Source organism: Motacilla alba, chromosome 13 (assembly GCF_015832195.1).
Source record: "Motacilla alba alba isolate MOTALB_02 chromosome 13, Motacilla_alba_V1.0_pri, whole genome shotgun sequence".
Taxonomy (NCBI): Eukaryota; Metazoa; Chordata; class Aves; order Passeriformes; family Motacillidae; genus Motacilla; species Motacilla alba.
The window spans coordinates 1,402,235-1,418,502 of record NC_052028.1 but is presented as its reverse complement, the minus strand read 5'-3'; the positions used below and the strand labels follow the sequence as shown (position 1 = coordinate 1,418,502).

Genomic DNA, 16,268 nt, shown 5'->3' with positions numbered 1-16,268 from the left:
GGTTTATCTCAGTGTAAAATTAATGGGCACAAGCAAAACCCTGAGCTCCTTCAGCTCCTGGAGTGTGGCAGCCCAAGTTTGCCAGGAGAGCTTCCAGGGGAAATTCAAGTTGGATATTAGGAAAAAGTTTTTCACAGAAAGAGTGATAAAGTTCTGGAATGGCTGCCCGGGGAGGTGGTGCAGTCACCATCCCTGGATATGATTAAAAAAAGACTGAAAATGGTACTCGATGCCATGGTTTAGTTGAGGTGTTGGGGCTGGGTTGGACTGGATAATCCTGAAGGTCTCTTCCAACCCAGTGATTCTGTGAATTCTGTGTGATCACCACTGCTTCCCCAAAGCTTCCTGGGACCAGGAAGAGCAGCATCCCCTTGTGCAATGCAAGAGGCAGCTGTGCTTTGCAGCTGGCAGGAAAATGTTCAACAATAAAAAATTCAACATTTTCAAAGTTCCTGGTAAGAGCCAACACACTTTTAACTTCTGACATCTCCACCGGGTAGTTTGCTAAGTTGTTTCGTAATAAATTAAGCTTTTTCTGGTAACATTCATGAAAAGTAAAATGTTGTCACTCAGCCAGACTCCACCAGACAGCTGAATTTCCTTAACACAGAGTCCCAGATAATTCCCAATTAGATGGACCCAGACAGCTCCAGCTCCCAGAGACCTGGGACTCCACACATCAAGCAGAACAAGTAGATTTTGAGTGAAAGTAAAGCTTTAACAAATCTCCCCGGACCTCCGAGATTCCATAGGATCTCACCATTGCTTTAGTTTTCCTTCCTTTGACCTCCTTCTTCCCACAGGCCCTTGAAGGTCTTAAAATGAGGGTGGGCAGGCCCTGGCACAGGGTGCCCAGAGCAGCTGTGGCTGCCCCTGGATCCCTGGCAGTGCCCAAGGCCAGGCTGGACACTGGGGCTGGGATGGGGCTGGAATGGTGGAAGGGGACCCTCGCAGGAGGGATGAGGGGAAACCACCAATGGCATTAGCAGCGATGGAGGCAACCAGGAAATGCCTTGGAGTGAGGGGCCAGAACAGGACACAGCCCTCAGGGTGCCCCAGCAGTGCCAGCACAGGGGATGGGCACTGCCCGGGACCTGCTGCCACCCCAGGGCTGGCACAGCCCAGCAGCCTTTGGCCTCTTGCCCACCTTGGGCTCACATTCAGCTGCTGTCACCAGTGTCCCCAAGGCCTTTCTGAAGCTGCTCCAGAGTGCCCAAAGGAGGGGCCGGGGCTGGGGAAGGCTCTGCAGGGGCCACCCGAGCAGGGCTGAGGGCACTGGGCTGGTTCAGCTGCAGCAGAGGAGCCGAGGGCAGAGCTCAGGGAAGGAGGGAACGGCTGCAGGGGGAGCTTTGGAATGGACACCAGGGAAAGGTTCTTCCCCCAGAGGGTGCTGGCACTGCCCAGGCTCCCCAGGGAATGGGCACGGCCCGAGGCTGCCCGAGCTCCAGGAGCGTTCAGACAGCGCTGCCAGGGATGCACAGGGGGGATTGCTGGGGGGTCTGTGCAGGGAGCTGGACAGGGTGATCCTGGTGGATCCCTTCCTGCTGGGAACACTCCCCAATCCCATGACAGTCCATAATTCCACAACTGCACCATTCCATGACCTCCCGCTTCCCTCAGAACCCCTCATTACGTCATCCCGCTTCGCCGTGACGTCACGCGCCGCCGGGCCCGCTCCCAGCAGCCCCCGCGCGCAAGATGGCGGCGCGGGGCGGCGGGCGGTGAGCGAGGGGCGGCAGCGGCCGCGGGCCGACATGACCTACACGGCCGAGCAGCTGGACGGGGTGCAGCGGTGAGCGGCAAGGCGGGGCCCGCGGCAGCACGGGGGGCGGCGGGGAAGGGGAGGGTAAACCCGGGAAAAGGCGGGGAGCGGGCCCGAGGCGCCCCGGGATAACCCCGTGTGCTCCCTCAGGATAAAGCGGTGCCGGGATTACTACGAGATCCTGGGCGTGAGCCGGGACGCCGGCGAGGAGGAGCTGAAGCGGGCGTACCGCAGGCTGGCCCTCAAGTTCCACCCCGACAAGAACCGCGCGCCCGGGGCCACCGAGGCCTTCAAAGGTGAGGGGGCCCGGGGGGCGCCGTGAGGGCAGCGCCGGTGCAGAGGGGCCCGCGGAGCCGGGCCGGGTTACGGACACAGCAGCGGCCTCACAGAACCCTGCTGCGGCTCGGCAGGGTTTGCATTTCGGTCTGCAAAATACACGTCTCCCTTAGAAACGATGGGAAATGCATCCACAGGTCCCATTCCCAGCTACTTCTGAGGAGCTTTGCAAGGCGTGGAGGGACAGGACACAGGGAATCGCTTCCCACTGCCGGAGGGCAGGGATGCATGGGATATTGGGAAGAAATTCTTCCCTGTGAGGGTGCTGAGGCTGCCCCTGGATCCCTGGAAGTGTCCAAGGCCAACTTGGATGGGGCTTGGAACAGCCTCGTCAACTGGGAGCTGTCCCTGCTGATGGCAGGGGCTTGGAATGAGGTGATCTTCATGGTTCCTTCCAACCCAAACCATTCTGGGATTCCATGACACTGAAGGTTCAGAACTTGGAACTGACACTGGCCCTGCAGGAGAATTGGATATTTGTCATCAATAACTGCTCCTTGTCATTAATAAATTTTTATTTTTATGTGTATGTGTGGGAATATGAAATTGAATCCAGTGTGCTGTGTCTGGAGTTCTCAGTTATGCTGCAGTGCTACTGTCTAAACTCATCCATATTTCTCCTTTCCATGCAGCCCAGCAGGAGGAAGGCCAGTGTCTCGTTCAGTCTGTTAAAACAAGGAGCTTCTGGAGAGCTGTTCTTTATTTGTTTGTGTTTGGGTTGTGTTTGTCCATGAACTTGTTTGGTCAGAGATCAAAGCAGAAGATGAGCCAAACTAACCCTTCTGAGTGGTTGGATGTGAGGTGTGAAATTGATGTGTCACACAGCTTCGGGAGCATCTCAGCCAGCAGGAAAAACTTGGGATAGCCCTATGCATTTTAACTGGTGCCTGCTGTTACTAACTTTGTGTTAATTGTCTGTGGGATATGGGGGTGCACTCGGACCAAACTTGCATTTGGCTTGAGCTGATAAAATGCTCCGTTCTCACCCAGTTTCTTGGCTGAAGTGAACTCTCATGTCCTTTTTACAAATATTTCAAGTCTCTCCATAAACTTGGACACTTTTGTGTTTCTCCTGGGATCAGTGACAGCAGGAAGTGGTTTCCATCACAGGTAGTGGCAGGGCTGTTACACGTCTTTTGTAGAAGTAGCTCAGTCTTTGGTGAAGCCAAATTTCCTAGGCTTGTTTGGACTTTTTTTGCTGCTCCACTTCCAAAAGTGTGAGCTCTGGGAATGTAACACTGGTTTTAATTCCCTCTCCAGCAATAGGCAATGCTTTTGCAGTTCTGAGCAACCCTGAGAAACGGCTCCGCTACGATGAACTCAGGAGTGACCACGAGCACGTCAGCACTGGCCAGGCCAGGCACTACAATTACTACACAGAGTTCGAAGCAGACATCACACCAGAAGAAATATTCAATGTGTTTTTTGGTGGGCACTTCCCTACAGGTCAGTACCTGTCTGTAGTGCTTTCAAAGGGCAGTGGACTGACTAACCCTGAGGGAACAGCCGGAGCTGGGCCAGGGCAGGGCCAGGCTGGATTTTGGGAGAAGTTTCTCCCCCCAGAGGGTGCTGGGCACGGCCCTGAGGCTGCCAGAGCTCCAGGAGCCTTTGGACACCAGGGATACAAAGGGGGGATTGTTGGGATGTCTGGGCAGGACCAGGGGCTGGATGATCCTTGGGAGTCCCTTCCAACTCAGCATATTTTGTGATTCTTTAAACCATGAGGAAGCTCAGCTTCCCTTGGGACTGCTCAGGGAGTTGGTGATACATCTGAAAAGAGCAGAAACCTTCCCACATTTGATTTCTGCCTCTCTTTTATTCCCTCCATCATCTGAAGCCAGTAATGGTAGGAAGGTAAAACAGGGTGTGAATGAGAGGGGATCAGAGTTGTTTTCCATGATGGTTGGACTCAGTGACCTCAGAGGTCTTTTCCAACATGAGCAGTTCCATGCCTGGGTTGTACTTGAGGCACCTGACAGCATTCCAGGCCAGCAGGGCCCAGCTCCTGGAGCTGTGGTCTCGGGGGAAGCAGCAGCTCCTGTGCCTCGCAGCAGCCTGTGCTGGAATGGAATCACAGCCTGGGAGCCCAGCAAGTGCTGCCTGCCAGGAAAGAGCCAGGATCCAGGGGGTGTGCAGGATCAGTGACACAGCAATGGGAGCTGCAGCTGGAGTAGCTCTGTGCATGTCTCAGCCCAGCCTTGGCGTTTGGATTTGTAGGAGAAATAGAAAGATCCTGCAAGATCAGTGGATTAAAAGGAAATCTGAAGGTTGTGAGGACTTCAAGAGCCTTCCTGGCAGCATCTAAGGAATTGCTTTAGTGCTCCTAGGAACTTTTCACCTCCAAGGTATCACACAAAGCGAGGTACACAGCAATTACTGCAGCCTGAAGACACACAGACGAGTAGTTACTTACTAAAGCTTGCTGTGAGTGGTGCATCTTGCAGCTAAGGGCACCTCAGATCCCAGACTTGCACCAGTGGATGTGCAAAGCCAACCCCAGCATGGTGTTGTTCCAGCTGGAGTCTGCAAGTTTTCCATCTCTGACTGTGCAAGGAATTGCACCTGGATGTGCCCTGTGTGGGACATCACCCTCATGGAATGGGCCTGGCGGGGACAGGAGTTGAGGACAGGAAATTGAGGAGCTGTGGAAGGAGTTTGGGTATGGGGCATGGCAGGTTTATCAGGGAGACTGGCATGAAGGAGAAAATGGGAATTTTTGGCAAAGCAGCAAAGAGTAAGAAGAAAAAAATATAATTTTGTAGTAGTGAGTGTTGGTAGTAAACAAGAGTTTCCTCACTGGGCTTTTGAGAGCAGGTTTATGGATGTATTTTTACTGAGCAGTTTTTCTCTATGGATATTCCATGGAAAAATAGTTTAGTTTAAAATGTTACATGTGATAAAACTTAAAGGAGACTCCACTTGGCAGAGTGTTGCAGTTGTAATGAAGAGAGGCTACAAGTTCTTCACATAAAAAGTAAATGCACGTGGAACAAAAGAAACTGCTGCCAGAAATCCTTGGAGACACTTAAAATTTGGGAAAATTTTTTTCTAGGCACCTCTAGAAAAGCCATTCTTCTTTTCCCACATTGGCTGCTTCTTTTCACAGCTTGATAAAATCCTGTCTGAGCAATGTTGAAGGATAGAAATAAACTTTCTTTTTTCCCAAAAGAAACTTTCCTCCTTGGAGCCAACCTGGCTTGGCTCACTGTTGGAGCTCTGACTGCACACATTCCTGGAGCTTGGAAAATCTTTGAACAAGCAGTAGAACAGAGGTTTTGACACAATAGCAGAGGTCACCTTTGCCCAGGTTTCTTGCAGAATTATTTGGGAAACTCAAAAAAGGACAGGATAAGAGTATAAAATAATGTGACATCTTTCCCAGGGCTTAAAAATAGTTTTGCATTTCTGTTGTGATGATAAGCCACAGATTTCAATTCTTTAACACAAAGATATTCTGAATTTCAAAAGAGGAGAGCACAGCTATTATTAAGATATTCATATGGTGATAAAATCAGATCCTGAGCTTCAAATTGAAGCAGCAAATGCAATTCTTCCCTCATTTTAGATTTTTTAAAAATAAATCAACCACATTCTGTGTGCAAGAAAGAAAATCCTGAATGGTTCTACTTTTTTACTCTTCTTAAAATCTCTTTATTATAAAATAATTAACTGAAATTATTAATGGCTTGAAGGCAGAAGAATTAGAAATGAGGGTAGAAGACCACATTCAGTAATTATGGGAGACCATAATTCACAGCCTGAGCCTGGTGAAGCAAATTCATTTTCCTGCCACAGCCTTGCAAGTGAATGTGACACGAACAGCATTAAAATATAAGATACAGTCATACAAATCAGAACATGTTTCTGCAGCTCGATTTAAATGGAGATGGATTGGAGCACACTACAATTTCTCTGGTAGGCTTTTTGGAATAACATTGTGGTGGTGGTTAATTCTGAGGTGGTTTGTGCTTTTCACTCTGAGATCTCCCAGCTGTAATTCAGGCTGTGGAGTATAAACCTGGAGAATTCAATAGAAGCTGAGGAATCCAGGTGAGTACCAGCAGCTGGGTGAGACATGAGTCTGTGGTGTTTCTTTGCAGGGAATATCCACATGTTCTCCAATGTAGCCAGAGATGATCACTATTACCCACGGAGGCACCGGGCCGAGAGAGCGTGGACACAGGAGCCAGAGGAGGAGGAACACAGGCCACAGGTAGCCAGGAGCAGAGATCTTCTCAGCTTAAATATTTAAACAGCTCAGCAGGGTGAGGGATCCTCTTCCACAGCCAGGACCAACCCTCCCATGCTTGAGTGCTCAGGGGGCCCTCGAGGGCTGCAGCCACAGTGGAAGTTTTCTTTGTCACTGGGCTGGCTTTTGTTAAGCACTGCTGTAAAGATCCGTCATATTTACAGCATCTCAGGCCCTCCAGTTTCTGTCACTGAGGGTTTTGCTGCTGCTTGCTTTTTACAAGCTCCAGTGCTTGGTAATCGAGCAACGATGAGTCCAGATGGGGACTGGTGATGCATGTGGAAGTCGTGGCTTGTCCTCATGGTGTATTTAATCCTTCAGTAAATAAGCACCCAGGGACTGCACAGGCTTCTCCAGCTGGGGACAGGATGGGCCTGGGACACATTTCTGCCAACTGAGACTTCCAGATGAGGCACAAGGTGTCCTTTGTTGTCAGTGCACATACACACCTGCCGCCTGCCTTGGCAAGATCTTCCTCTGGAGACAGTCTGTTAACCTCCAGGGATCATTTTCCAAGGAAGATGAGTTTTGCCTTGTGAGTCTCAGGCTCAGGGAAAAAAAAAACTGGTACAGCTGACAGACAGCTAAGCTGGGGGAAGTGAATCCAGCCCCTCATTTCAGGGAAGACACTGAGGGGCTGGAATGTGCCCAGGGAAGAGAACAGAGCTGGGAAGGGGCTGGAGCCCCAGGAGAGGCTGAGGGAGCTGGGAAGGGGCTCAGCTGGAGAAAAGGAGGCTCAGGGGGCACCTTGTGGCTCTGCACAGCTCCTGACAGGAGGGGACAGCGGGGGGGTCGGGCTCTGCTCCCAGGGAACAGGGACAGGAGGAGAGGGAACAGCCTCAGGCTGGGCCAGGGCAGGCTCAGGGTGGACAGCAGCAGGAATTTCCCCATGGAAAAGGTGGCCAGGGACTGGGATGAGCTGCCATGGGGGGTTTGGAGTCCCCATCCCTGGAGGTGTCCCAGGAAGGGCTGGAAGTGGCACTCAGTGCTCTGGGCTGGGGTCGAGGTGGGGATCAGGCACAGCTGGGACTCCATGGTATGGGAAGGCTTTTCCAACCTCAGTGATCCTGGGATCCTGTGAATCCCATCCATGCTGCACCAGGAATCCTTGTTGCTATCCCAGGGCAGAGGGCAAAGCCTAAAGAGCTGCATATGGTATTTTCCTCTGCATAAAAAAGGCGTTTTTGAAGTCAGTTTAGAAAGAAATGTAAGAGCAGAAGGAAGCATCAGTGTTTTCTCTTTGATAGTGTTTCCACTCTTTTGTTTTGCCAAATGAATCCAATCAAAAGCCCCAGTGCTTGCATTGTGTCTGAAGTTACGCTGCATGGGAGCTCTTAACCCTTTACTGCTCAGGCATTAAATGCAGGGCTTGGGCAGAGGCTGAGATCTTTACAATGGGGAGCAATTCAGAGGCTGCAGCAAAGCTGCAGGCACACAGGAATTGCAGGGTGTTCCTGCAGGCTGGATTGGACGCTGACACGTACAGTAGTGCTGTGGGCACTGTGAAGGAAGGGGCAAAGATCATGGAAAGAAAATTGTGTTCAGGAGTGTTCTGGTATTATTAATAAAGGTTATTTGGAAATTACAATGTCTCCCCTCTCAAAATGCCAAAGTACTTCCTCTTTTTTCTTTAAAGTTTACATGTAAGACGTTGTTGATCTGTGATTGATGGCCTGGCTTCTGTGAACAGATGCCTTTTTCCATCTCTCTATCTTCTTGACTGCTAATCTTTGTACTTTTCAGAATTCATACTCTGCATTTATCCAGTTGATGCCAGTTTTCATCATCATAATAGTGTCAGTTATAACCCAGCTGATGGCCACCAACCCACCCTACAGCTTATTCTACAAATCGTAAGTCCTTTAAAACCACATTTTGCTGCTGCTGCTGTTTGCAGGATGGCGGCTGAGGGAAGTTGGGTTTGATAACAAAATGCACGTTAATGTTCTGCTCTTTATTGAAAGTGTTACCAGTTTGTAAATAAGGAAATACCAGTAGCCTGCACTGGTGAGTTCTGAGCACTGTGAGCTTACCTGTGGGGAGCTGCAGTGCACAGGGTGCTGAACTGTGAGGGTCAGAAACCTTCCTCAACTGGTGTGGAATGGTTTTGCACAGTGATAGAGGATGGGGAGTGTGGATGTAGATCAGCCTCTCATCTGACCAACCCCCAGAATCTGTGGATCACCCCTGAGGTTCCTCTGGAAAGCAGCTAAAAAATGAAACTGTGGTTTGCAGTATAAATCCAAATCTTTCCTGGAGCATGAATTCCACTGGAAGCTCAACAAATGGTTAAAGCCTTGAAATGCCCTGGTTTAACCTCTCCAGAGAAGCAGGGCCCTGGGGGCTGGCAGGCTCTGGGAGCAGAAGGACCCCACCAGAGCTGCTGTCTTGGGAGCTTGTGGGGCAGAGGAAAACCCATGTGCTGCTCTCAGCTTCCAGGGCTGGAGGAGGGAATGAGCTGACCTGGGCTGGCCCTTACTGCAGAGGAGTGGGATTGGCAGGTGTGGGGCAGCCAGCAGAGTGCTCCAAATAGTCCCCTTGTTCCCTTCTGGGAGTAAAACTGCTCAGGTCCAGCCTTCCCCTGCTCTCCTCTGCCAGAGCAGCCCAACACCCCTCATCGTTTTACCACACGATGTCAGTGTGAGGCCCTCAGAAAAGAACAGGAGGGTGGATGTTTTTAGGGTTTTTTTGTTGTTGGTTTGTTTTTTTTTCCCAGGGAGTGTTTTTGCTATCTGCCAGTCCCGTGTGAAACCTCCCACGCTGCCCCCACAGCAGCTGAGCTGCTTTTCTTCACCACCTCCCCTTCTCCTGGTGATGGGAGATAGTCAGGCCTGAGCCTGGTTCAAGTTAGGCTGTTTATCTAAATCATAGCCTTAAACACTGAACAGCCTAAAAACCAAAAGAAACTGGGGACACCTCTGAGACACAGGGAGGAGAAGGAAAAAGGGGCACACAGGATTCTTTTGAGTGTAACCTTTGTGTTTAGGCTGCCTGCCTCTCTCTGCGGGCAGTGATTTGAGCAGAGGCCTTGGGCATATGCTGAAATAAGGAAATTCACTCCAGGAGTGTGGTTTAACCCAGTGACTGTGTCACTGGCTGATTCTTCCTACAGGGTATTTTCCAGCATGTTCCATGCCTCACTTTGCTTACTTATGATTATAAAACCCAGAAGAAAAGTGTAATTAGAATATCCTCCTGCTAAGTTTTATTTCTACTAAAGGATCCAAAAAATGGGAAAATCCAGATCAACTGCATTGGGCCCTAAGATTTTATAGACTTCGGGATATTTTCCTGTCGTTGTAGCAGGAGGGTGGATTCTGTTTGTACTGCACCTCTTGCTGTCCCTGAGATTGTAATTTCCTGACTGGATGGTTGAGGGAGCCATAATCCTGCAGAAATGAACCGTACAAATATTGCTGTAAATATTTTCCTCTGGAAAGGCTAATATGGAGAAATAGCTCTGGATTTTTTGAGGTCTGAACTGCCGAAACATCTGATTTCTCCCTTCTGCTCCCACAGGTCCATAGGTCACGTTGTGAGCAGAGAAACAGAGAACTTGCAGGTGCCTTACTATGTTGATAAAAACTTTGAAAAGAATTATCAAGGAGCAGAACTTCAAGAGCTTGAGAAAACAGTTGAGAAAGATTACATAGACTATATTCAGACCAGCTGCTGGAAGGAGAAACAGCAAAGTAAGTTATTTCTGTCCTGAGGGTGTTTCAGGGGCTGGGGGGTGGCTGTGCTTCACAAAGTTCTGCTGGTTTTAGCCTCGGTTTCCAGTCCATGTAACATCTCAGTCTTGCACTGGTTTCACGTGTCACACATCTGCTCTTAACACTGAATTTGCTATTCTTGAGATCTGTCAAAATCCATTTTAAGTGATTTTGAGAGATGAGTGGAAAGTAGGCTTCACCATTTGAGACACTTTTTTCCGCTCAGGTTTTATGCTTGAATAACCCTTAGTGATGGTTTAAACATACAACCCGCCACATGTATCTAGCCCTGACAGATTGCTAGGCTGGAAAAATCTTGAGACATCACCTATTCTGTGTTTCCTTTGCTGGAGCAGAAGCAGTTTTGCTTTGACTGTCTGCAAAGAAGTTTCTGTAACTTTTTCCTTAAAATTTCTCCAAGAGAGTCCCCGAGTGTGTCCAGGTGCTCTTGGCTCCCTTGCAGTGGGCTGTGTTCCTGGTATCGGTTTTCAGAGCATGCTTCCGTGGTTTGGGTGTTATTTGCATTTTCTATCTTTAGCTGAATTGGAGATTGTTTTTCACCATTTTCAAGTCTTTCAAAAACAAGAATTGAATGCAGAAAGGAAGAACACAGATGTAAGCATTCAAAATCGTTATTCTCACTCAGCCCTGAGTGGATCAGTGGCACAAATAAAGGCATGTTAGCCCCATATTTTATTGCTTGTTAATTGCTGCTAATGTGCTTTGTTGAAGAGACAGCAAATTCCTGCTGTCTGCAGACTGGTAAGAAGTAACAGAAATCAAGTCACAAGGAGTAGCTTAGGCTGGGATGTTGTGACTGGTTTTATTCACTGATTTTATTCACCTAAAGAGCTCATCACCTTCAAATGAGTCAACACCAAGTAGTGCTGTAAAGGAAGCTGGAACAAGTTGTGTGAATCTTCAGTAGCAGCAGACAAGCTGCTTTCACACTCTGGTGGGGGCTTTTAATTGCTCTGTGCAGAACAGTCCTCAGCACACTGCTAAAAGGTACCTTTGCACTTGTTTTCAGTTTCTTTACCAATTTATCTGAAGAAGACTCATTTAATCCTAAAGGAGAGGTAACAGTAGTGTTGCTGACTCCAGGCTCTTTACAGGTGTTTGATGGGAAGGCTTGTTTTGGCTTATTTTACATAAAAGTTACCCATCCTGCTTTTAAGGAGAAATAAAAATATGTAGGCTCTGAAGTGAAAAAGGAAAAGAACATATAATATAAGACCATAAAAGCCCTGAAGTTTTTGCTGTGTTTGATTTGTGAGCTTTGAGTGTCTGTGGCTGGCAGGAGCAGCCTCCAGGGATAATGTGGATGTTCATACTCATAAATGTACACTTGCTAAAGGGGAGAGTTTCTTTCTTACAGAAAATCCCTTTAATTGACCTCGTGCAGTTGAAAGCCACCACATTGTCTCTTTCACAGGGAGCTGGAGCTGAGGAGAGCCCAGCCCCAAAGAGGGGACAGGGTCTGTGAGTCTGAGGGAGCCCAGGAGTCAGAGAGGGGAGATGATCCCGCCTGGAATGCCAAGTGCCTGCCAAGCCCTGCGCCTCCAGAGCTTTGTGCACTCAGGGGCTGTGTTAGTCACCAGCTGCAAATACATTCACTGCAGCCACAGTTAGCATAGCCTGAGGCCACTGCTGTCATTAAAAACTCACCGTTTTCAGAGTGCTTCCCATCCTGGCCATAGCTGAGACTGGGCTGACCTTAGGATAGTCGTGTTTGTAAAAATAAACTCTGAGTACAGGATGGAGTGCTCGGGGGAAGTTCTGCAGATGCTGAGGCAGTTCTTAGTCAGCTGTTGCTGCGCAGTGTTGGTCCCTTAATCCTTGCTGAAGTGTTGGAATTGGTGTGATGAGCTTCTTGTCAGTTGAATGTCTATTTATAGTACATTTGTTGTGTTTACTGAGGGCACGTTTCCCCTGAGCACCAGCAAAACAGACAGAGATGAGTAGTTCAGGAACAGCTTGGGTTTTAAAGTCCTTGATTTTAAGCCTTGAAAAGCCTTAAGCCTGTTGGTGTCCAACAACCTGAAGGAAAACATTTAAAATAATGGATTGTATGTACGTTGTTCAGACAGTTTTACAGGGCTGCAGCAGACTCTCAGCAGAGCATTGTGTGAAAGTTGGGTGTGCTGCGGGTTTGAGTCTTCTGAAATCTGGGGCACAATTAAGTTTAAAAAGCACATGCCAGGTTTTACAGGAGATGGTTCAGCTGGGATGGCTCAGTTGTAAAGTGAGGCTGCAGAGAGCTCAGGGTCACAAAGAGGCAACTGAAAACCAGGTCAGGATAAGTATCACAGAATCATGGAACGGTTTGGGTTGGAGAGGGCCTTAAAGCTCATCCAGTTCCACCCCTTGCCATGAGCAGGGACACCTCCCGCTGTGCCAGGCTGCTCCAAGCCCCATCCAGCCTGGCCTTGGGCACTGCCAGGGATCCAGGGGCAGCCCCAGCTGCTCTGGGCACCCTGTGCCAGGACCTGCCCACCCTCCCAGGGGGAAATTTCTTCTGTATATCCAATGGAAATATAGTTGGAATTCAATATTTTAGAATCTCCTTGAAGAAAAGGCTTCAGAAGAGCCACTCTGTGACAGATTGAAACCCACAAGGAGCAAATGTGATGGAATGAACACTGTCAAAGCACAGGGAATCATTTTCCTCAATTGGATAAGTATAAACTGAGATTCTGCACAACTCCAGGGACTCTGGGCTCAGGGACAATTACCTGAGCCTGGTTTTTACTGGAGGCTTGACAAGGCTGTGCCGGCACTGCTTGAGTGGCATTTTGGTTATAAACCTGTAAATGGATTCCTGCTCTAAAATGAGCTGTTCCTGCCTGTCAGTTTGTGAAGCTTTTCAGTGAGTGGGAGGAGGGTTAAATGGCTTTAAATTTCAGTGGGACAGGGACAGAGGACGTAAGGCATGAAAGAATCTATTGAAGTTCTTTCCACTCTGAATAATTTTGTAAAATGAGGGGCTTGTAAGGTGTATAAAAGCTCTTTGAAAAATGGAGTGTCATCAGGTAGCCTGCGCTTACGGAGATGTTGACCTTTTCAGAAGTAAATTACTGCTGTTCTCCTCGGTGCATCTAATCCCGCAGCCAAATTATTCTGCAGGGGAAAGCCTATATTAAGACTTCCTCAGCTAATCAGCAAAAGCAACTTCTCTGAATTACTGGGAGGAAATAATTTAAACAATGGGATTATTTCAGTTTTATGTGGCTTTTGAGAAGAAGAGGAACAAAATGCAAAGTACATTTGAGATTGTTAATGAAAGGGCAGGGAGGCCTTTCAGACAAGTCCCTTGGGTAGCTGTTCACCTCCCTGGCTTCAATACCCACCAAAATTAAAATTTAAAAGTGCCAGAAGGATAACAAAGCACTTAGAAACAGTTCTTTAAAGGAAGGCTCAGGACTTCATCCTAATACTTTTTTTTTTTCATCTTTCAGAGTCTGATTTGTCCAATTTGGCCAAGCTCTACAGAGATGAGCGGTTAAAACAGAAAGCAGAGTCCCTGAAACTTGAGCACTGTGAGAAGCTCTCCAGTCTGATTGGGATGCATAAAGGGGGCTGACCAGGACGCACATGTTCCGTACTTTTATTTATTGCTGGTTTAACTTATGTTTTTATTTTCCCCATGTGAAAAGGGAAGGAGTCTGTTGTAAAAAGTGTGGATGTTGGAGTCCTTCTGCAGGCAGTGCAGGCAGGGGCCGGCACAAGCTGCAGGCTGCTGTTTGCTGTAATATATCCTGTACATTAGATTTGGGTCCAAGGACCAGTGGCACTTTGTAAATTCATTCCCCAGGCACACTCTGAGCTCGGACCCCAGCTGCGTGGGTGGTTTGTCTGCCATCCAGGCTGTGTGTGCTTCCCAGGAGAGCAGGCTCCTCTCTGCTTCCCGTGTTTCCTGTGGATCTGCAGCTCCCTGGATCCCCAGATAGCGCCGTGCTCAGGGCAGGGTTACACCTCCCCCTGTCCCTCCGGGCTGTGCGGCAGAGCTGGGGTGGTTCCAGTGCAGGAGGGACAGTCCCTGCCTGAGGGCAGCCCCAGAGCACATTCCCAGCTCTCCCGTGCCCCTGCTGCTCCAAGGGAGGGCTGTGCCCATCCTGACACCAGCATGGGAGTCTGGGAATTGCACCCATTCCTGTGTCTGCCAGACTGCTGGGAAAGCAGAGCTGTGGTCATTCCCTCCTGTTTGCAGTGGCATATTTTGAAGCTGGCTATTCCATTCTGGTTTTTATCTGCACACTGCCCCAGCTTTCCCAGGATCCTGCATTTTCCAGTACAGTTCTCATGTAGCATATTTTTACTCTGTTGAGCCGCTATGAATGTTTCACTGTAGCCATGGTATTGCAAAGAGAAAAATCCATGTGGCAACGTCCTGTTTTTCCTTGGTCCTCCTTCACGCAGCCAGGCCCTGAAGGGCAGGTTGATGCTGGGTTGTCCTTGTGAGCAGCAGACCAGTGTTAGGCCAGTGTTAGAGCAGTGTTGCTCAAGTTGAGCGCCATGAACCCCCCGAGGCAGTCTGGTGTGTGCCCTGCATGGAATGAGCTGCTCTTCCAGGGAATTCCTGCCTGGGGTGGGGGCTCACGGAGCAGCACTGCTCCCCTCTGACCCTGAGAGTGGGAGTCAGTGACACCTGAGCAAGGCTCTGCTGTTGCCACATGCCTGAAACTCGAGTCACACAGGATGCACAGGTGGCCTTGGCTGAAACCTAAGGAGTAAATGCTCAAAAGCTTGGGAAATGCCAGGATTAAGCCTGCCTTTAAAGCTCAGACTGTCTGTGTGCTGGGCACTGGTGCAGTGGTGTGGGAGTCCCGGGAGTCCCTCTGGATGGAACTGGGGATGTTGGTGCCACAGTGTGTCCCCTCCATGTCTCTGTCCCATCCATACAGCCCTGGGAGGTTTGGCAGGAAAAGAAGCTGGAAATAAACCCTTTTCTGGGGTCTGCACGAGGATGAGGGGTTGGTTTGAGGCCTGGTGCTTCTGCACACAAGCCCTAAACATCCCAGGAGAGGAGGAGAACAGTCCAGGGAGAGCAGCAATGCTGTGGTTGGATGTCATAAAAAGGAAAAAAAATTACAGTGACTCTAAATTGCATTTTTATGCCCCATTTGTAGGAGACCTTGTAGGAGTGAGGGGAAGTTGAGTTAAATTTTGGGGTGCCTGGAGCAGGAAAAGCACCAGTGAAAAGGGCATTTTGAGGGGGTTGGTGTGGAGCATTCTTAGTGCCAGGGTTTAAGGGCAGGAATGGGTGATGATTTCAGGTTGGCGGCTGGCACAGCAGGCAGCCTTAATGCTAGTATTTCTCACTTTTGAGCACATGAGTGTACAAAACTGAAAATAATGTTGCTTTTTATATATTAAATCGCTTGTAGAATATATTAGGAATCTATTTAAGTGGTTGGACTTTGTTCCGGGGTTGGAATCTTCCCTGCCATTCCTGTGTGACTGTAGAGGGATGCAGGTAGGGAGACCAAATCTGGCAACTTCCTGGACTCACAATGTCCTGCACGGAGCTTGAACTCCTCCACAGCATTTTGCACTGAAACCAGATTGTACCTTTCATCCAAAGACCTCGAGTACTTGATGGAGACCTCCTGTGGGAAGCACAATCGGCTGGGAAACACAGGAGGGAGGTAAAAACATCCCCAAAAGCAATAAGTGTTTGGTTCCTAACCAGGGTCAGGGTGCTGGTCCTGGTGTGTGCTGTGAGGGAGGGCGTGTGGCTTGGGACCTCTGCGGTGACAAACAGGACAAGTTGTGTTTGTTGGTGCTCCTCAGGGAAAAGGAGAATCCTCTCTGGAGCCCGGTGTGGAAATGCATTGCTGTCCTCCTCCAAGGGGTGCTTGGGGTTCTTTGTGGGGCTCTGACGGGAGGAGAGGGTGTTCCTGGGTGCACCAAGCGCTTGAACACGGGTTTGTGTGTGTGTATATATTTATTTATTTTTAAATAAAGACGTGACATCGCTGTGCCTGTCCGCGGTGGTCCGAGCCTGGCGCCAGGAGAGCTGCGGGGGATGCCGGGGCCCCCGGAGGAGGTGGCCGCCATTTGCCGCGAGGTGCGGGACACGGCCGAGGGCTCCCCATCGGGATCGGGGAGCGGGACTGGGATCGGGGAGCGAGCCCTCCCCCGTGTGTGAGGGGCCGGATGGTCTGTGGGGCCGGGGCCTGCGTTCCCCCCCTCACGGCACGTGATG

General features: G+C 49.4%; 1 protein-coding gene across 1 annotated transcript; it reads left to right on the top strand.

The window, feature by feature from the left end:
* The first annotated feature begins 1,550 nt into the window (after window positions 1–1,550).
* Window positions 1,551–14,882, top strand: DNAJC18 (DnaJ heat shock protein family (Hsp40) member C18). Its single transcript, XM_038150349.1, has 7 exons — window positions 1,551–1,792; window positions 1,913–2,058; window positions 3,359–3,544; window positions 6,199–6,311; window positions 8,091–8,200; window positions 9,867–10,039; window positions 13,519–14,882. Exons 1-7 carry the CDS (start codon window positions 1,566–1,568, stop codon window positions 13,641–13,643), a joined length of 1,080 nt encoding a protein of 359 aa, XP_038006277.1. The 5' UTR covers window positions 1,551–1,565; the 3' UTR covers window positions 13,644–14,882.
* Window positions 14,883–16,268: the final 1,386 nt, after the last annotated feature.

Coding starts and splice junctions, on each gene's coding strand:
- DNAJC18 (XM_038150349.1), top strand. CDS start 1,566: ATGACAGTCCATAATTCCACAACTGCACCATTCCATGACCTCCCGCTT. Junction 1,793..1,912: donor CAGCTGGACGGGGTGCAGCG/GTGAGCGGCAAG, acceptor GTGCTCCCTCAG/GATAAAGCGGTGCCGGGATT. Junction 2,059..3,358: donor GGCCACCGAGGCCTTCAAAG/GTGAGGGGGCCC, acceptor TTCCCTCTCCAG/CAATAGGCAATGCTTTTGCA.